Source organism: Phalacrocorax carbo, chromosome 1, assembly GCF_963921805.1.
Source record: "Phalacrocorax carbo chromosome 1, bPhaCar2.1, whole genome shotgun sequence".
Lineage (NCBI taxonomy): Eukaryota > Metazoa > Chordata > Aves > Suliformes > Phalacrocoracidae > Phalacrocorax > Phalacrocorax carbo.
The window spans coordinates 64,953,401-64,974,698 of record NC_087513.1 but is presented as its reverse complement, the minus strand read 5'-3'; the positions used below and the strand labels follow the sequence as shown (position 1 = coordinate 64,974,698).

The 21,298-nt window shown below is 40.5% G+C and overlaps 1 protein-coding gene across 10 annotated transcripts in view; it reads left to right on the top strand.

The window, feature by feature from the left end:
- Window positions 1-15,321, top strand: part of CHRM2 (cholinergic receptor muscarinic 2) — a 105,527-nt gene extending 90,206 nt beyond the window's left edge. For 6 of the 10 annotated variants that reach the window (XM_064457468.1, XM_064457477.1, XM_064457523.1 and 3 more), the window contains 2 exons: window positions 6,488-7,923; window positions 11,189-15,321. In XM_064457468.1, the coding sequence (XP_064313538.1) occupies window positions 6,527-7,923; window positions 11,189-11,210 (1,419 nt within the window). In that variant the 5' untranslated portion in view covers window positions 6,488-6,526 and the 3' untranslated portion in view covers window positions 11,211-15,321. Of the gene's footprint in view, window positions 1-1,688; window positions 1,804-6,487 lie in introns of all 10 variants that reach the window. The other 4 variants (XM_064457506.1, XM_064457487.1, XM_064457515.1 and 1 more) reach the window with 2 other exon arrangements.
- Window positions 15,322-21,298: the final 5,977 nt, after the last annotated feature.

Sequence of the window (21,298 nt, the reverse complement as noted above, 5' to 3'; positions counted from 1 at the left end):
ATAGCACAGGCATAGTAACTGATATGAGGCTAATGAAGTACTGTGTCTCCAATTCATGCCGGGCTGCAGAGGGAGTACTTGCCTATCAAGGCATTGTTCCCTCAGAGAACATATCTTGGAATCTAATGATCTTCAATTCAACCTTAACAGAAGCTTAAATAACTCTTCTGCTGCGGGAAGCTTTCTCAGGGCTGAGGATAGGTATAATTTTAGGCTGAGTTGTGGTATAAGTATTTTATCTAAAGTGCTTGAAGAAGATAGTTATAGTCAGATAAAACTCATCTTGCTGGGGTTGACTGGTGTGAGGAGCTTCAGTCAACTTCCAACAACAGTGGTGCAACATGAGGGAAAACTGAAATCTGTAGTTTTGATGTCCCTTTTCTAGCTAGCCTGTAACCCCTGAAAGTGGAAATCAGCATCGGTTCACTGATGAAATATGTTTGTGGCATGAGCTAGTCCCTTCTGATGACACCACTGACTCTTCTGACCCATTTACAGCCGGCTCTGAAACAACACTTTGAGTTGGATGATGCCTAAAGTGACGACTAAATAATACTGGTTGCAGTGACCAGAGGAGTAAACTCAGCCTGAACATGTGTGTCTGTGTAGTGGCTACCCAACTCTAATTAAACCTCAGTATTCAGACTGTTTGCTACAAGAATATCTGACTGTAATGGTTTCCGAATTTCATCAAATTATATACCTGCTCCTTAATTAAAATAGAATATAAAATGTAATAAAATATGGAGCTTCTTCACCTGAGAGATACTTAAATTGCATCTAAATTTCCAGCACATACTGAAGCCATCCTACTACTGGAAATGACTACTTTATGTGGTAGCTACCTTTTTGTGCCTCTAGATGGAGATCCTACCCATTTAACTCAACCCTCTAGAGAGAACTGTAGGATGCTTCAGTAAGAGCTCCATTTGCCTTTCATACTCCATAGACCAAATATTAGTTTATTCTCTTATTTCTGGGTTATAAAACTCTTTTGATCTCAGTAACTAGATTTCCAGAAACAGCACGCACACACACACACACACACACACACGCACACGCTTCACAGCTTACCTGAAAAGGAAGAAAAATATTGTTATTCTATTCTAGCTTTCCATAGCAAAAGTGTCCTGAACTATTTACCTTGCCTGAAATATAGTGGTGAAACACTACACCTTTTCAATCGCCATTCTGCAAATTCCCTCCAGTGTGCATGCACCTCTGACAAGCTGAAGTGCACAGTATTGCAGGTAGGACTCAGAGGGAATAATGTGGACCTTTGTTTCAGTCACCTTTACCATACAGGCAACCATGTCATATGGGTCCACCAGAGTGCAGAGAAAAGCCTTGTCGTAACTTTGCCAAAAGACTTAGCTAGTGGCTCACTAGTTTGGGACCAAGGGTTCTTTATATACAATCCTAGTAAGAATAAGGAGGCTCCTGAGTGAAGTTATCTCCTCTAGTTCAGGAGCAAAAACGGGAAGTGGTTGGGTCATCATCCCTGGAAGTATTTAAAAGACATGTGGGTGTGGTACTTAGGAACATGGTTTAGTGGTGGACTTGGCAGTGCTAGGTTAACAGTTGGACTCAAATATCTTAAAGGTCTTTTCTAGCCTAAATGATTCTGTGATTCTGTGATTTTGTTTCTATGATTCTGTGATTTTGGGCTCATGGCACTATATTTGCAGTTTCAGACTATCAGAACAGCAGTGAGCAAGACGTAGTTAACAGCTGCACTAATCCTCAGACCCTAACAATAGCACTGAGGCGGCAGTGTTGATGCCAGCTCTGCCACCTACTCATGTACAGTTCCCTACTGCTTTTGGGGGAGTATTTTTATTTTTGCTTTATTTCAATTGTTGTGAGTGACACAGTGTTAGTCTGCTTTTGTTAATGCTCTACAACTCTGATCTACTTGTTGTTTCAAGAAATGTGCAGAAATTGTTTATTTTGCCCTTAGGGACCCTTCATGATGAGATGGGGAAAAGTAGATCCAGACAGGCCCACATAATATCTGTTTTTGTAGGACATGTGTTGAGTGAGGAAAATAAAAGTGCATGAAAACAAGAAGAATGGACCACACCAAGGCAGTAACACTTTGCAAAGATATTTCTAGTTTCAAATGTGTTGTAGAAGGTAACCCATGTGGTGAAGATTTTAGTCTTCTAATATTTGGGAATTTTCTGAAATGTATTTTTTATCAAAAGCCCAGACCGTATCTATAATGTCTCTTAAGTCTGTAATAAATTCTGACTAACATGCCTAACATATTTGTCACAGGCTTTGAGGGATTTGTTTCTCTCTTTTTTTTTTTCACGCTGTGGCTTTCAATTTACATAGGTTTGGACTGGAGAGGAACTAGATCAAAGAGGAGAAGTTTAAAAAGTATATTTTATTTTTGTTTGAGAGCCGAATGCTGAAAAGTGCTCAGAATAACAATGCACATAGGTTCCTGGGTAATCCCATTTAAGTCACATATATAACTTTCAGGTGTAGACCATTTGTTTCCTCTTTCATGTTTTGGCCTTTGTGTGGTTTCAGAGGATTCAAAGCATCGATTAAATCCTTACCATATTTAACTTGGCAATATGCACAATAGAGAGGAAGGATTTGTCTAACAAGCTTTGACAGGCATGGCTTTTTTTTTTCATTATACACAACATTTCCATAGTTTCCACATAGTTTCCATAGTCTGTTTTGCGACAGATATTGGAAATATATTCTAAACCTAAAACTACAGTAATTGTTACAAGATTCACCGCACCAAAGGGATGGTGGAAAGTGGAAAGCATAGTCAGCAGGATGTAATACCTAAGTACCTCCTGCTTGAAGATCCTGATCCTAAGGGTGACATACAGTCCTTGTCCCATCTCCTTGCCCTCCTGTTTCTTCAGGCCTCCTCCTCAGGGTCTGCAATGGAGTAGGAGGAATACCCTCAATGGTATCATTTTGCTTCCTCATACTCACCATGGTTCCCTTTTACAGAGAACCAGCTTACTGAATTCACCTATCAGACCTTTGTTTTGCTGTTCCCAGTGACTGCCAGGGAGGTAAATGAAGGAAAGCAAAGCAGACCATGGTTACCAGCATGCTCTCTGAAGGTTTACTCCAGCCTGTGCCAACCTGGGCTATGTTCCTCCTCGCAAGTGGTAATGGGGGTCCAGGTAAACCCAACCATGCCCTGCTTCTGCCTCTGTGCTACTGAGTGCAAAAAGACCTGGCATCACATGAGGCCAAAAGTGCATGTACCATGTAGCCCACCAAATCCCCCAGTTCTGCCCCAAACTCTTCTCTAACTCAGGAGAAGGGAAGGAAATGCTTTTCAGCACTATGAAGTAATTCTTTAGAGGGTAGAAAATACTGCACTGGAAATGTTTCCCAAATACATATCAAATATAAAATCATAAATTATTTATATGTTGATTTATTGGTTTTGGACATTTACCATGCAGTGTTTACGGTGTTTGCATTCTGCAAAGTCATATATATTTTTAAAAATATTTCAGAAAATGAATTTGGTTGGTTTTCAGGGCACAAGAGAAATTTCTTGCCTTTCCTGGGTTGCCCTGGTTTCAGCTGGGATAGAGTTAATTTTCTTCATAGTAGATGATATAGTGCTGTGTTTCGGATTTAACCTGAGAATAATGTTGATAAAACACTGATGTTTTAGTTGTTGCTAAGTAGTGCTTACACTAGTCAAGGACTTTTCAGCTTCCCATGCTCTGCGAGGTACACAAGAAGCTGGGAGGTATCATAGCCAAGGCAGCTGACCCAAACTGGCCAAAGGGATATTCCACACCATATGACGTCATGCTCAGTATATAAACTGTGGGGAGTTGGTCAGGGGTCAGTGATTGTTGCTTGGGGATGGACTGGGCGTCAGTCAGCAGGTGGTGAGCAGTTGCATCACTTATTTTTCCTGGGTTTTGTTCCTCTCTATCTTTTTTTTGTTGTTTACTTTTCCACTACATTTTTATTATTATTACTACTATTACTACTATTATTAAACTCTTCTTATCTCAACCCATGAGTTTTCTTACTTTTGCCCTTCTAATTCCCTCCCCCATTCCATGAGGGGTGCAGGGGGACGTGAGCGAGCAGCTGTGTGGTGCGTGGCTGCTGGCTGGGGTTAAACCACCACATGGGTATTCTCTGTTTAGCAAGAATGCACTTAGTATACAAGGATAAATTATGGTACCCATGGGAGTCAGTGCTATATTGTGCAACACACTCAACTATCCATGGGCTTGCAGAGGGGAGTTCTGTTTGTTCAAGGATAAAATCTGGTACTTCTCATAATGGGAGGTCATATTACCTTAAAATGACTCTGCCCCGTAGGTCTGCCTGATGAATAACATCTGTTCCCATAACAACTGCCTCTCCAGCGGGAGAGATGGGCTCCATGGCATGACAAAAACAAAAGTAGTCCACAGGCAGTCCTGTACCGAGGGAGGAGGCAGCCACAATAAGAAACAGAAACCACTATGGGCCTGATTCAAACCCTGCTGGAGCCAACAGGAAGGACTCCAGCAGATTTTAGTGGGTCTTGGATTAGGAAGCGTGCATACCCGTGCCTCCGCTCATATAATGGTACTACTATCAGCAGTGAAGATATATGTTGGTTGAAATCAAATGTTTCTACAGCCCTATACCTTCTCATCGACACACACAGCAAAACAGGGTTCACTTTACAGTCATATTGATGCAAGCAAAGGAAGATTTTACTGGAGTAAGTGGTAGCAGGTATGTTTCCCCATAGCTAAGAAAGCTGTAACTGTCAATGTAATTTGAAGTCCAGAACTGCCAGCCGTCTCATGACAGGAAAATTTTGTGCCAAGAGACATCAGTGGGAATGGGACTCCTCTGCTTTGCTTCCATTCAAAAGAACACAGTGAAATCCTATTCCTAACAAGTAAAATTACCTTTTAGCTCTCGTCGAGCTCCTTGCACCAGAGATAATAAATTCAAGGAAATATATACTCAATTACCAATATGGAAGTGGGTAAAAAATCAGATTAAAATACTTAGGAATAAAATTAGCTGGAAGATGGTAATTTGGTTTCACAAGAAGTTTTAGGTTTTAAAATTTATTTTAGTTCTTCAGTGGGATGAAAACAAAACCTATGAACATTTTGTTAAAATGAAGTCACACAGAAACATTTGTTTTCTTATCATAAAGCACAATTTTTTCAGCTCTGATCCTCTCTCACTCTCTTCCCTTCTTGCTTCCCCTCTCGCTCTCTGTCACCAGAGGTAGCTGCAGAGCCCTGGACCACAAACACTTTTCAGCTGAAATTTTTTTGAAATCAGTACATCTCTGTGAGTTATTTTGTCTTTTCATAAAGAATGACTTCTGTCAAGAATTTTCATAAACAACTCTTCTTGGGAGAAGTTCTTAGCTTGTCCCAAAAATATATCTTACACATCTAACTGGATAGCCAGTGGCTCATGTGTGAGGCTTTAGGTGAAAAACACACAGTCAACTGCTGAAATGACAGTCTTGTATATTAAGGATGTCTGGCCTATTCTCCTATTTATTGCACAGGGTATAAATTCTTTTATATTTCCCTCAGCCTATTCTTACTATACGAAGCAAATGTATGAGCCCGATCTTCTGCCAGTTGTATTTCTTTAAGTATAAATTACAAGATTACAAAGTTGCCTCAGACAGAACTGAGGAAAGTACAAGCAAGTGAGCATCAAGAGCTAACTTAATTGTGTTAAAAAAACCCCAAGCAACAACCCTTTTTCCAGGAAAAAAATTATAAAAATTGTACACATCTAACTGGAGAGACAGATTTTCAACTGAGGTGAGTCTACTAATTCTACTGACTTCAGCAGACCTACCTTTTTTTGTTTATTGGCAAACTAATAACTTCAGTTTGATGCAGTGCCAAAACCTTTGCAAGTGCTTACAAAAATGTGTAAGAAAATTAGAGGGAGACATGACACAAAATTGTTCCATGAACCTCACAAAAGCATACCCAGATGAAACATGAGGGAAAGTTGGAAACCTAAGTCACCTTTGTGTGATCTGGCTCCTGGTAAATCATACCTTCACCTCAGGTTATAAGAATGGCATACTCTCAGGACTGGATATTTTTATTTGGAATAGGACTTGAAATGAGCAAAGTGAACTATTTTGTTGGTAGGAAACAAATCGATAGGCAGATCTGGTTCCAAAATTTTCAAGTCATTATTGGCTTTATGACAGGACAAAGAAAAAAATGCATCTGAGAACTTAAAAATCTAGATCTGGATGCAAACGCTATATCTTTGTCACATATTTAGAGGTATCCTTTTGGTATGTTATTCCTAAAGGGATATTGTATGTTGCAAGGTGTTTTCATTAGCCAAAGCTGACTGGTCCTTCTGCACACATCTTCTATCTTTAAACCATTTCCAAGTAGTTTTTCTGGGATCCATTTCCTAAAGGTAAAGGGACTAATTTCATTATGGTATCTGTTTTGTTTTCTTTCCTCTGCAGGCTTAAGTGATAATTGGGTATCTTGTTAGCAGAACAGAAATGAATAACTCAACGTACATAAACTCCTCCACTGAAAATGTGATGGCTTTGGAGAGCCCCTATAAAACTGTTGAGGTGGTCTTCATCGTCCTGGTAGCAGGGTCTCTCAGTCTAGTCACCATAATTGGGAACATCCTGGTCATGGTGTCAATCAAAGTCAACAGGCACCTACAGACTGTCAACAACTATTTCCTGTTCAGCTTGGCCTGCGCTGACTTGATCATCGGCATCTTTTCTATGAACCTATACACCCTCTACACTGTGATAGGCTACTGGCCCTTAGGGCCTGTGGTGTGTGACCTCTGGCTGGCTCTTGACTATGTAGTCAGCAATGCCTCTGTAATGAACCTCCTCATTATCAGCTTTGACAGATACTTTTGTGTCACCAAACCTCTGACATACCCTGTAAAGCGGACCACTAAGATGGCAGGCATGATGATCGCAGCTGCATGGGTGCTGTCCTTCATCCTGTGGGCCCCTGCAATTCTCTTCTGGCAGTTCATTGTCGGAGGAAGGACTGTGCCAGATGGGGATTGCTACATCCAGTTTTTTTCCAATGCTGCTGTCACTTTTGGCACTGCCATTGCAGCCTTCTATTTGCCTGTTATCATCATGACTGTCCTTTACTGGCAAATCTCTCAAGCCAGTAAGAGTCGGATAAAGAAAGGGAAAAAGGAAGCTGCCCAAAACCAAGATACAGTTTCCCCCAGCCTTGTCCAAAGTAAAATAGTGAAACCAAACAATAACAACATCCCAACCAGTGGGGATGGGTTGGAGCACAGCAAAATTCAGAATGGAAAAACCACGGGAGAGACTCTGAGAGAGAACTGTGTTCAAGGGGAGGAAAAGGAGAGCTCCAACGACTCCACCTCTGTCAGTGTGGTTGCTTCCAACATGAAAGAGGATGAAGCTGCCAAAGATGCCAGCCAGGCTTCTGCCTCCCAAGACCTTCTCAAAGCAGAGAACTCCAAGCTGACATGCATCAGAATAGTCACCAAGTCCCAAAAGGGTGACTGCTGTGCCCCCACCAACACTACTGTGGAGATTGTAGGCACCAATGGGGAAGAGAAGCAGAATAGTGTAGCCCGAAAAATTGTCAAGATGACAAAGCAGCCAGCCAAAAAGAAACCACCTCCTTCTAGAGAGAAAAAAGTGACAAGGACTATTTTGGCCATCCTCCTGGCCTTCATCATCACCTGGACCCCATATAACGTGATGGTGCTCATCAACAGCTTCTGCACATCCTGCATCCCTGGCACTGTATGGACCATAGGTTATTGGCTCTGTTATATCAACAGCACCATCAACCCTGCTTGTTATGCACTCTGCAATGCTACTTTCAAGAAGACCTTTAAGCACCTTCTTATGTGTCATTACAAGAATATAGGAGCTACAAGGTAAAAATATTAATAAAAATCATGAAAAGGGTAAAGAAGTTCCAAACTAAATTAAAAAAAATATGCCATAGCACTTTATGCTCTTCTACAGAATGTGAAATCCAGGCTGTTAATGGAAATACTGACATGGGGCATCAGCTCCACCCCCAAGGACTACTATAAGTATAAACATTTTTTTAATTGTGGAAAATAAATCTTGAGGACATAGGGATGTTGGAGGAATTATTCAAGTATGTGGACTGGAGGCACAGTTCCTTGCTCTCTGAGAGTATTCTGCAGAAGGGCTTTAGAGTCTACGATTTTTGGCCATTCTGTGTAAAATACTTGTTCCTCTTTTTCCTTTTTTCTTTTTTTTTCCTGTGTCTGTTTGATATGTCTTCATATAGGGAAAAGAAAAGGGAATTTTAACCATAACTGTGTGGAAGAAGCATAGGAGTTTGGAAGATTATTGCATAATCGAACTGAATCATGATAGAAGGTTTCTAAAGCTCAAAGTTGTCTAAAGCTTTTTTGTCACTGTCATGTAAGAACCTTAATGTTAGGTAAATCATGATGACAGTTATTTTACATTGTTTATGACACTACCATTTCCAAAACTGCATCAGTTCTGAAAGTGTACTTATGCTCAACACATAGCTATTGCCTAACCTGTGTATCATTCAAAGTCTGCTGCTTGCTCCCTTCTAGAAGTCTTTGTTCCACGATTCCTTCATCATGTCAAGAAAAAAGTGAAAAAAGGCATTATTTCCAGATTACTACATCCCAAGACTATTTCAGCATCCATGTTAACCAAAGCTTTTGAGTCAAATCTGTTCACTTCATTTGTCATATAAAATCCACCTGTGAATTTGTCTTTTACCTCCATCAGCCTTTTCTTCCCTTTTGTACCAGGGCACAAAGACTGAATATCAAAAGAAGTTGTAAATTCAAAGGTCTCACCCAGTCAGCCACCATGGTGGCTGGAGAGCCTCAGTTGAAGAATAGAAATAAGGTTATTACTAGGAAAATGGAGGTTACATCCTTTTAAAGTTGGATGCACAGGCAAAGACGTATGCTGAGGCTCCACAGAATGAATAGTTGATACTAGATGAACATGCTCTTGAACAGTCAAAAAATGATTCATACTCATTTATTGAGGAAAAGCATAAGATGGACTGATGTGCCTACATGGATCAAACTCTGCCTAAGCCGTTATTGTGAAACCAGGGTTGTTCCTGGATGTATCCTGGACAAGAGGTTTACCTTATGGAAAAGATATTGGCTATTTTGCCTTTTGTACCAGCTGGGAGCAATATTTTGACTTTAAGCCAAGAGATAATGCTACTAAAAGGCAGAGAGGAAAACAGTGATTACACAAAACCAGATACTGAAATAGTCTGGATGGGGGGGTTGGCAGAGGTCAAGTTCAGATATTATCTGCTACTCTGCACCAGCTCAAATTCAGATTCTTTCTGCCTGGCAAAGAATTTACTCTTTCAATATTTGATATTTACTGTAGCACAACAGAGCACTGTGTGGACAGGACAAAATGTATCAGATTACTGAAAAAAGCAATTGTCTGTGAGTTATGCATAATCTAGTTACTGTCTTTTTAGTAACTCTAACTTCCAGGCACTAGTGAAGGTATACTTACAGATCTTGTTACGCAAAAAAGTAGCGTGCTGCATAGACAATGTCCTGAGAGACTGTCTTCTGGAGTGAAAGCCACCTACCACAGAGGACACCAAATCATTCTGTTATTTCATACTACCACATTAGTGTCTTCCAAAATGTACTTCAAAACAGCAACTTTCAATAATACAGGGAAATTAATCTTGAAAACTTAAGTTTTACGTTTGACAAACTTATTGGAACAGTGTCAAAGCACGTTGGCACTATGACGATTTTCATGTTTTGAAGTAAAAGTTCTTAGCGGAAAGTGAACATGAGGAGGATTAAACTGCAGTAAATTAAGGCCACATTAAACTCAGGATTAATGTGTCTTAATATGCATTCATTGATTTTATACCCCTAGTGATTTCATCCTAATATATCTAAGTGTCATCATACAGCCAAGGATCTAACTTTCCAGCCCTCACTTGCCTTAAGTCATATTTACTATCACTATTTTCATCTTCCTGCTTGTAAGGAAGAATTGCTCAATGATAAGGCTTGCAAAACTGAGTGCTGCTTGTCTTTCAAAACTATATTCACTACGCTTATCTTGACAGGTCAAGGAAAATACTTACATGATCATTTCTAGATTATTCATTCGCTTACAATGTCAAAAAATCCAGATAAAAACCAAAGATGAAAGGAAATCTGTTCATTTTATAAATCTCACTTCTTTAGAAAAGTTTCATAGAAGAAACACACCTGCTTCTTTCTTTCAGCAAGTGCTGTGGGTATGAATAGTACAGGTACTCAAACTGGGAAATAATGGTTTGTATATTCTTATTTAACCTTTTAACTACGGTTTTCCAGCAGGTGTGCAAATCCTTTATTCTGACCTTTGAAGCTGTTTCATAAATTATCACTTTTTCATAGATTTTGAATTCCTCTAATAGCTAAGTCAACTTCTACAGGGTAAGAAGTGCAAGATATAGATTACAATTATACTTTTTTGTCATGTGATGTGATGACACTCAAAATACCATGCAGAAAAGAATATTTTGGGGCCAGCCTTCATGAAATAAACAAATAAAAAGAAAAACCTTAAGTTTGAATCTTTCTAGCAATTTTCCTAGCAGCGCCCCCACTTTTGATCCAAAAAACCAAGATGCTTTGGTTTGTTTTAGCGTATATTTAAAAGGCTTGCAGGACACACAATCCTATGTGTTTCCACCTTGTACCAGCTGAATGAAGAAATATTTCCATGCTACATCCACATTCACAGACAATGAAACAATGTAAAAATAGATGACATAATGTACCTATGTGTGTATACACAGGCACGCAAATACACACTCCAACATGGTTTATATACATGGAAAATAATCGTCTAACATTCAAGATATTGCATGGGATTGTGTCCGTGTTGCACTCATTGGCAGCTGGTGGGAGGTGCAGAGCCAACAGTTGCTCATGACACTGTCTACCCCCTCCCTGAGGCAGGGAGGAGGCAGAGTCTGCCCTGAGATACTGGGAACCTCTCAGGTCTTCAGCTGGTTGTGGCTCAGTAAGACAAAAAGTAGGATAAACTTTCAGAGCCATAAAATAATTTGTTCTTTTGAACACCTTTTGAGCTCTCATGTCTTTCCTTTGTGTCCCAAACCATGTTCACCAGGTTTCACTTCTCTTCTGAGTGACAGTTCTGCAAGATGCAGATGTCGGTCTTGAAGAGCGACGCTCCCTGGGTACCTCCTCCGGCTTCCCTGGCTGTCACCTGCGCCCCGTCGCCCCCAAGGCCCCAGGTGGCCCTGCTGTTGGTGCTGCCACATCTTCACCTTGGGCTTGGCCAGAGGATCTCAGTGGCACATCCACCCCATGTGCTGCGCTGGCCACTTTTGTTTCACATAGAAATTTAACAAACTGCAGGTGACTGATGAGGAAAAAAAAAACCAACACACAACACAGCAAAACAAAACAAAACAAAAAACCACAAACAACAAAAACCTGCAGTTAGCACTTCTTGCCCTCTCTTTTTCTTCCTATTAATTATTTCCAGAAACAGGCTAAAACTGAAAAGACCCAACCAACCCTTGTTAGTAGCCCTGCTGCAGCAGGATCTGTCACGTCAGCAGATCTATGGGGAGTGACTTGTGCTGTCACAGGCCAGCCCTACCTTCACTCTCCAGGGAGAGAACAACAGCCTGAAGATATGTCAATCCAACTGGCACCTTTTCTGAGTATTAAAGACATCTGTGGTTAAAAAATAAAATTAAAAAAGAAAAACCCCAAAAATAATTAAAGAAAGAAAAAAGCTGAAGTTAAGAAATTTGTTTTCCAGTGAGGACAAAACCTAAGAAAAATTTCTGTCAGCCTTCTGTTTGGGACTTTAAGTTGATTTACTAGGAATCATGAGGATCCACTCAGAAGTAGTAAAGTGTTTGAATATTGCCTCATAAAATATAGTCCAAAGCCAACAAACACATCTATATAAGTCAAATTTTCTTTGTTTCTCTCTTTTTTTTTTTTTTTCCCCTCACAAATGCTTATGGATATGGGAGTGTTCAAATGGACACCAGGTATCGGTTGTTTGGCACCCACAAAGCATGAAGGGGACAAAAGCAAGTGCTAAATCTGTCAGTCCTTTGTTTCATTTTTTTCCTGTGGAGACATACTGACAAGAGAAGGAGTCCTTACCGAGCATGGCTGTGGTGAGAACAGCCCACACACTGGTGAGGAAACCCTCAGCCATCCCAGCTGAGACAGGGGAGGAGGGGATGATAATTTTTTTGTTTGTTTCATCTCCTGATGGATTCAAACATGTCCATGTGTGTCTGCTTTGCAGTGGGACTTGCTAGTAAACTCACTGGCCCCTTCCCCAGTTTTTATTAATTTTGATCCCTGTTTTCATTTTTATGGATGCGAGAGCTGCCCCAGTGCTGCCTGTGGATATGGCTCCTGGTTTCTCCTGTGGTGTTGAAGTGGCACACTTTGAATTTTTCACCTCAGCTGGCAGCACCCTTCCTTGCCACTTCTGTTACCCAAAACTGATCCTGGTAACGACCTTGCAGGTACAAATACTAAATAGGTCACATCCTCACAGCCATCACACTGCAAAGCTGGCGTGATGGAGCTGGGGGGACAGGAAGAGTGCTGCTTATATTTTTTTTCCTCCCTCCCCCTACAATAATTCCTGAAAAATCTTTATTTTCTGACAGATCAGGAGGCTTCCTGTGAGAAGCTAAATTGTTAGGAAAGCAAACCCTGGTCCTGTGGGTCGGATGTGTTTGCTGACAGGTAGTGGGTTTGGAGTCTAATAACCTTTGATATTTTTAACGATCTCTTCCTAGATGGCTCTATACTCTCAGCTGACAGCAGTGCAAGTGGTAGAAATTGAGAAGTTTAAAAGAAGTAAGCTTTTTTTTTCACCTCTGGGTCTACAGATGTTTTATACAGCATGTGTAGAGACACTTGCTAGGAATGTGATTTCTATACAGTATCACTTTCATTGTTCTTGTATACCATGAAAAGCTCTAGACTTTTAAGAAACTTTTTTTTTTTTTTTTTAATTTATAGAAGATCTTTCCCTGAAGGAAGCTGAGAGATGGTCCTTAATTTGCTGCGGCTTCTTTTCTCATTTCTGTGCCTGTCTTTCCTCTTTTGTCACAGTCTTGGCAAAAAGCTTTCCTCCTTCCTCACTTTAACAAGTCTGTTGCCTGTGTTTCAGCTATAGGTGTGCAGTTTCTCTTGCCTTTCAGGCACTGTGAATGCTGGTATTCAAACTCTTTAACCCCACCAAAATACTGCCTTCCCTAGCATGCAAATTCCGCTCCACTGAAGCCCAAACTACTGTGTGAAGTGAGAAGTTCCATAAATCCTTTCCTCATGGATTTTAAATTCGAAGTTAAAAAACCCCTTGTGTGAAACAAAGCCAAATTAATTCTCTTCTTCCCTAGTTTTGCCATCTCCATGTTAGAAACAGTGGTGGATAATGGCAAAGGGTGAATGTTCCTGTAGTGGAATATCATGCAGAGATGTGCATGGATTCATTTTATGCCCTGTGCAATGGTAAGGTAGCCCTCCCTTCCCTTGAATCCCCTTTCATTCCTGTGCTTACTAGCAGAGTATTGACTAAGAAACCAAGCCTAAGAATATAATTATAGCAAGGCTGAGTTGGACATGAATCATTTACCACAACCAATGCAATTATTTCTCCTATACATTTACTTCCCTCCCTTTGCTATGGCCTCTTTTGCTACACTGTGGAACTACTTGGTTACATGAGTGTATTAGTCCTCCCAGCCTCATATTTCAGGATACTGGGTAGATCCGTTATACATATTTCATTCTGGTATCAACCAAATAAAAGGAAAAAATTCTGGTGTCTTTTTGCCTTCCAAAGTTCTGCATAACCTGGTAAGTGCCATTAGGTAACTACTCTTTTTCATCTTTTTATAGTGAGTTGCTTTTTTTTTTTTTTTTTGACTGTATTTGCCAAGAAGCACACAGAAACTGTTTTCTTTGAGATGCCCCAAAGTGCTCTGACTCTCTGGGAGAAGTGGCTGTGGGTGGTACATGAGGCAATGTGATCACAGTCCATATTACAGTGGCCTTCAGAAGGAAGGATTTCACTGAGTGTTTAACATTTGGACTGTCTTACCTGACAGCACTGATGAAAGCACAGGGGGACAAGCTTAACGTGCCCTAACAACAGACAGGTCATGGTTGGATGGCTTTTCTGCTCCCCCCAGCTCATGTAGGCTGTGGAGGGGAGTCGGGGGAGATTTCTGCCCCCACTGGGATTCCAGCTCTACACCTCTACCCCAAAGACAGCCCTTCTCTGAAGCACATCATGGTAGTAGTGTTAGTAATAGTAATAAAAACACTGGTGAGAGTGCCATGGTTGCCAATAAACAGACTTTCTTATATCTTATCCCTTAATTCTGGTGCCACTTTGCAGAGGTGGTTGGTAAGTTAGAGACTAGCAGTTTGTAAATACCTTTAGATAGTGTGTTTTAACATGACCAACACCATATCTCGACTGTGTAAAAAAAAAAAAAAAAATTATGTGTAATATTATCCAGATAAGGTTATAATGTAAATATATCTACAATGAATGTCCAATTACTCTTCAAGTTCTATGTACGAGGAAGAACCTCATCTCTTCTTGAGACTTTTTTAACTTAAGGGTATGGAAAACCTGTTATTCATTTGTATAAAAAACCCAACTGCATTCTTTTCTTCAAAAGAAAATACTACTGCGAGGAGGAAGGGAATGCATTACATGTATGTGATATCCAAAATCATACAGTAAGACTGGGAACTGAGGATCTTACAAATCGGGGACTGGTCAAATTCTTGATGCCGTACATTTGATCTCATATAAGTAAGATAAGCACAAGTTTATGGTTAGCTGTGTAAAGCTGACCCACTTGATTATATATACATTATAGATATATATTTATATATGCTGTATAGATATATACACAACAGTCATACAGTGAAAATAAAGTTTGATAAAGTGATATTAACTGGGAATTTGGTTGTAATGTTGTGCTCTATTTGGAAGAAAAATGTCTGTGTTATTCAGCAACATTCAAATATGTTATGTACAATGAAGGAAGGAAGAAGGTGCTTCACCAAAACAACTCATGAAGGACTGAGATGATGAGGGTTTGAAATATCTTGAAGACACAACTAAAATAACATGCAATATATGTGTATGTACTTCTGCTGAGTTGTATTCCTAGTTAAAGCATTGCATTAAACAGCAAATTATAACAATAATAAAAATGGTTTTGTATGTGGTAACTCTGATTATTTTTTCTTTTTACTAAGTGAATTACCCTGTGAAATGTGAAACTGGGATAGTAAGTGGAGAAAAATAGTTTCCCTACAGTAGTCACGGGGCTGTGAGACTGTCTGTACTAATTAAGAAGAAAAGTCTAACTTTCCTTTCCCCGGCCTTCTTGGCAACTGTGAAGTTCAAGAGAGGTCTGGAGTACCATTTTACTCGTCTTTGTCTTGTCCACATCTCTGTTCCTCCCTCAGTTCACCTCCTCCATTGACTCGGCTTCCTTCAGCAGATTTCGCCTTTAACTGCAAGGCCCCTTCAGTAGTCTGATGAGGGCCTCCAGTAAGACTTCATATATTTCTGTCATCTAAGTGTTAAAAGGGAATAGGTAGGACTCTTTTGTAGCCATCCTGTAATATCAAAGGAAAAGAAATTTTTAGTTAATTACTAGGAGAGATGGGACCTCCTCATGTATTTTGAGCTCCCTTTGCCTTATGCAAACCTAGCTGCATGGCATACCTAGAAAGTTGGAATAAAGAACATAGGCTTCATACGTTCAGCTCCTCAGGGTCTCAGTATACTGTCTCACCACCACTGCAGGAGCAGACAGGGCTCAGAAGCAGCGGAGGAAGCCATCAGTAGTGACTGGGGACCATCCCTGCCTGGGTAAATCTGGCTTTTGGTGTGCAGTCAGTCTAGCAATTTGACAAGAGGTTGAAGAGTGGGTCTTTTGGGCTCTGTCAGGATACTTCAGCCCAGCCACTCCAGAATGGAAAGAAGTAGTTTTAATAAGGCGTTCTGTATTGACTTCTTCTTTCTAAACTTTTCCTTTGTTAATATTTGAGGATTTTCACTGTTTCCACATTTTCAGGACTTTACACCTACCTTCGTCCTCTCTGCCTAAGACTTCCCACCACTGCCATTTGCCCTGTTGTTTCTTCAGTCCAAGCTCACCTCCAGCCATTTCACACCCTTGCTGTCCATAAGCTTTCCACAATGAAAGCCAGAAAAATGACTTTTTCAGCTGCCTTTTTTTCAAAACAATCAGAAAAATTTATATGTTTGAATATATTCCTTCATTTGCTCTGTATTTAAGTCCCTTGCACTCTGCAAAGCATATACTCTACTGGTAGGCTGGAAGGTGGGAAAGTACTATTATGTCTCTTTTACAGGTAAATCCTGATGGTCTAAAGACACTTGTCAAGATCACAATAGAGACACAAATAGATACTCTGTTTCCCAAGCCACAATCTAAGTCTACTTATTTCTGAACCATCTCTTCCCTTCAAAGGGTTCAGACCCCACAATGCTAACCAATCCATGACAGGCCATATGCATAACTGAGATTGTCAGTATACTGCTACAGTCCAAATAATTCTCTCAAACACACACTATACCATCCTATAATTGCCAACATATGGCTTCAGGACGGCCTCAAGATGCCAATGGTGAGAGTTTTCACAGATGGAAGAGGTTTCTGCAAATACAAGGGTTAACTTCCAACTGGGTGGAGTTGTCAATTCTAGTTGAAAGAGCAATGCAGGCCAAGACTTAATCTCCCGCTCTATATGTTTTGGAAAGCAGAGTCCAAAAAACCCCTTTTTCCAGCATGCACAATTTTTTTTGGCACGTGTATTTAAGTTCACTTAACATTACAGAAAGCCTACAACTAAGGGTACCGGTAAATTCAAAGCACTGAAGTTAAACTTTTCTTTGTCTTCCCAGAGGAAATTTAGGCACATTTCACTGACCACACGTATTTTGAAAACTTTGTTGCCAGAGTTTATTGCACACAGGAGAAAAGGAACATAGCTGGTGCCAAACTACTCATCTCCCTGCCTAAGCCATTGACTAAGACTCATAGTTTTCACCACTGAGCTGTGGATGAGGTTATTTTTTTTCTTTAAAAGAATAGCATCCCACTCAAGCATAATAAAAATTGCCACATCAACCTCCACATCCAGCCTGTAATATTTACAGTTAATGTAATATATAATAATATTAATCTTTTTCCCTCTGGATATACATTTTTAGACAACATTCCCAGACCAGAAGTGTTTTTATTAAGTGCTTCCCTCTGCAGGCTTTTATTAGCAGAAAAAAACTGTAAAGTATAACAACCTACTTCTCCCTGAGTTCTGGAAACACCCTGAGAAAATCAATACAGAGAAATGCTGCTATTTTGTAAATCCATTAACTCTGTTTCTGGCCTTTTGCCAACCATTGTATGTACTGTCTAGACATGGGAACCTACTTGGCAGCACTAAAAAATTGACTTTGCCACCTTCTTCTCAATGGAGCTTGCCAACCTCATTTCTACCAACACACAGAACCAAGGAGAATAATAAAACCAGCAAGAATGATATCAAAGAAATTGAGAGACAAAAATACCCATCTCCTTCTGCCCTCAATCGTTGTTCTGTCTTCCCCCCGTCTCTCCTTCCCTCCCTTGCTCCATCCTCCCTCCCTCTGTCCCTTTCTTCTTCTCCTGTCTCTGAAGTGTCTGAGCTAGCTCTCCAGGTTTCACTCTCATTAACAGCTTGCTAAAGGTGCTGAATAAATCACTATGAAAGCAGAGCCTTTGGCTTAAAGAAGTGAAGCAATGTAGAGGGGAAGGGGGCAAGGAGGAATGCCTCAAAAAGCTCTTGAGTTACTTCATCTAAATTTAGAGCACAAAGACTTTCCTTGACTCCCACCATAATCGTTACTATGATTTTGCCTGCAATTGAAAAACACTCAGGAGCAGGGCTGAGCAGGGGTGATTGGATCCATATGGCACAGAAGCAATATTCCCAAATGGAAGCGTTACTGGTGGCAGCTGCACCAAATCATTTTATGGGAGTTTGGGCACAATGGATCTGTGGCATTGTAAAATTCTTCCTGCTAAATCTCCAGCCTAAAAAAGAATAGGGAGCAAAATCAAAGCTGTTCAGTCCCTCCAGCACAGAAGAGTCAGCTCAGCTCCCCTTACAGATGGGAAGACTTAGAAATGCAGTAGCCGAAAGGAACAAGAGCTTCCCTTTCTAAAAGTCACGTTCTTTGGCAGAAATTAAGATACTCCTGGGTCGTCTGGCCAGGCTGTCATTTGCCTAACAAGGGCTAAGTTACTGCCAGTGATTGCATGTGTTACTACAGGAGGGTTAGATTTCAGCATTCCTACCAGGAGCGAACAGATAAGGATGAGAGCAGAATTCAGTATATATAGGCTTAGTCATTAAAATAGTGGATGTTCTATAGAAAATATAAATGAGACATTTCAAATACAGACATGAAATCCCAGATATTGTTATGCTGTTTTCCTAAAATGAAAAATAAAGAAACCAAAAGTTTTCAGTGGTTTTAATTGGTGTATTTTCCATTACACATATGGAAAAAACCCATAATTTTATACAAGGGAGGGGGAATGTCTTCTGTCTGGTGCATTTCACACCATGCTGAGAAGACATGAGCTAGACAGTTACAAAATAATGGAGTTAGTTGGGAACTTTCCAGTGAAACTTTTTTCCGCTATAAAATGCTGATTTGGTTTTGTGGGTTTTTTTTGTTTGGTTTTTCTTTGTTTTTTTGGGGGGGGGTTTGGTGGTTTTTTTTTTTGGTTGGTTGTTTTTGTTTTTATGGGAAGCACACAATTTCAATGGATTACCTGCTTCTGAAATATTCTAGGGAAAAATCAAACTTGACTTAGGAGACTATTGTAACACATCTTTTAAAAGAATCAATATGAAAAATGAAAAAGCTTTTTAAAAAGTATATATTGGTTTATCCAGTCTTACTTGGGCAGAAGGAAAAAAAAAGCATAAAACCCAATACCAGTTTCACTTGTGCAATGGACACAAGAGCCCTGATCTGCAATTACTGGGCATAAAATAGTGCTGGTACACAGCAGTCAGGGAGGCATTTACTAGCGAAAATACCTCTCAGGCATGTACTTGCGCAGATCTGTCTCCACATCGATCTGAAGTCCTGTTGAAACCTTGTTCTCCCACACTGCTAGCTTGTCTAGGGGGATGCTTTGGGTGGCCGAGCACAGGGTGTCAGGGTGGGCTCCATGTCAGGGCAGTGCCCTGGAATCAATCCTCCTTGGGCAACACCTGAAGAAACTGTGTGTAACAGAGCTACAAACAGATATTGGTGACAAAGCCAGGTGAGCGCTGCTACTCAAACACCACGTTGTAAATCTGCATAGGGAGGGAGAGGCTGTATTTCTTATGCACAGAGGACATCAGAGAGATACACCATATTAAAACAAGCATGAACAGATTTCCGTAGCACTTCACAGAGGACAGAAATGACCATGGTTTTTGTTCTGGCCATGCTTGTGTCATAGTCCAAGCAGACTGTTAGCATGATTACGTTTTTATGAACACTTAGGTAAGTGCTACTCTGATACTTTGGACCCTGCAAATGGGAACTGTTTAAAAGAGCGAGGAATATATATTTTAAAAGATAAATGCTAAAACATGTGTTAATCCCTGGGCAGACAGAGTTCAGAATGGAAAGGGTTGAAAAGTGAAAGTCAATGGTGTTTCCGAAGAACTATGAAGCCACAGCAAGAAACGAAGATGAGGCATGTCACATTTTTATCTGTCAAAAGTAGGGCACCCTCCTAGGGGCGATACAGAAACAAAATTTTCTCTAGAACAGGATGCATATTTAAATGGGTTGAAGGCCTCTTTGGATACAGTTGTTTCTGCCTATACCGATGATAGGGAGAGCCAGGGGAACTAGTTCAGACCTTCTTTTGAGCAGCCACAGTTAAATGAGATTCTTCCCAGCCCAGGTGTGCACAGCCCCAGGGTTTCCGTCTTTGTTAGATTTTATAGATGCAGCTGTAACAATAATTATAGTAACTGGTATTAGGCTGGAAAAGAAATTACTGCTTAATGATTAATTAGTTGCTTGTGTTCACAGTCAGAGTCAGAGTCAGAATCTCAGATGTACTCCTGACATGGGTTGTGCAAGGGATGAGAGAAAAGGTAGAGATGGGAGGAAAGGAGAGAAATACATTACACAAAGTTGCAAACTGCATGGATAAAGAAAACAAAATTAATTGGTTCTTAGGCCTTTGCTCTGCATCCAGGAGTGTATTTAGTGTACATCCCTCTGGGAGAACATTTGGTTCTTATAACAGCTACTGTTGATGCTGTGATGTCCAGTTTTGCATGTCCTTGAACACAGCAAAGCCACCTTTGAAATAAGTTTCCCAAGGGCACAGGAGAACAGTCTTTACCTGCTCTGATTGCAGTGTCACGGCTGGCATCGAGCTGTCCTCCTCATCCCCCACAAAGGCTCTTCAAAGAAATATGCTCCAGTCCTTGGTGCTCTGGCTTGGTGCAACACAAGCTAGAAAGGGCAGAGCAGCACTGCTCTGCTAACGCCGCCTGACATCCCCATCATGTTAGCTCCTCTCCATCACTTCCTATTAGCATGCATCTTACCGAACATGCTAGGAGAGTCACTTTGCAAGAACATTACTGCATGTGAATGCTAACCTGAAATGAGAGGAGCCTTACAAAGGAAACTGCTAATCTGATTGCAAAGGCCTAATGTGACAAAGCCCCAAAGCACAAAGAAGGGACAGGCAGTAGTTTCCATACACTTTTTCGATTTTCATCCTCCCCTCCCTCTCCTACTTCACATGTTGTGCAGAAGGGAGAAAAAAAATAACAGATTGGGATTCAATTCCACACAAGCCACTGCTCTTCCTGTTTTGCTGGACACTTAGGTTGTGACTGAGATGGATAAGCAATGAATATACTGAATTAAAAAAACCCACCTTTTGTTGTTTTTTTGCCAGAGGAAGCCCTGAGATTCTGGTTTAAAATATTTTCAACTGCACAGCCTATCTCCTGCTCTATTACCTTTGCCTACTGTTCAAAGTTACCTCCTCCAAGGGGCTTATTTTCCATTAGGTTATGGACCTAATCATGAAACAGTAATTCCTCAGGGGCCCAGATAGTGCTGATTATCTTCTAATGAGATAAAGTACCTCTC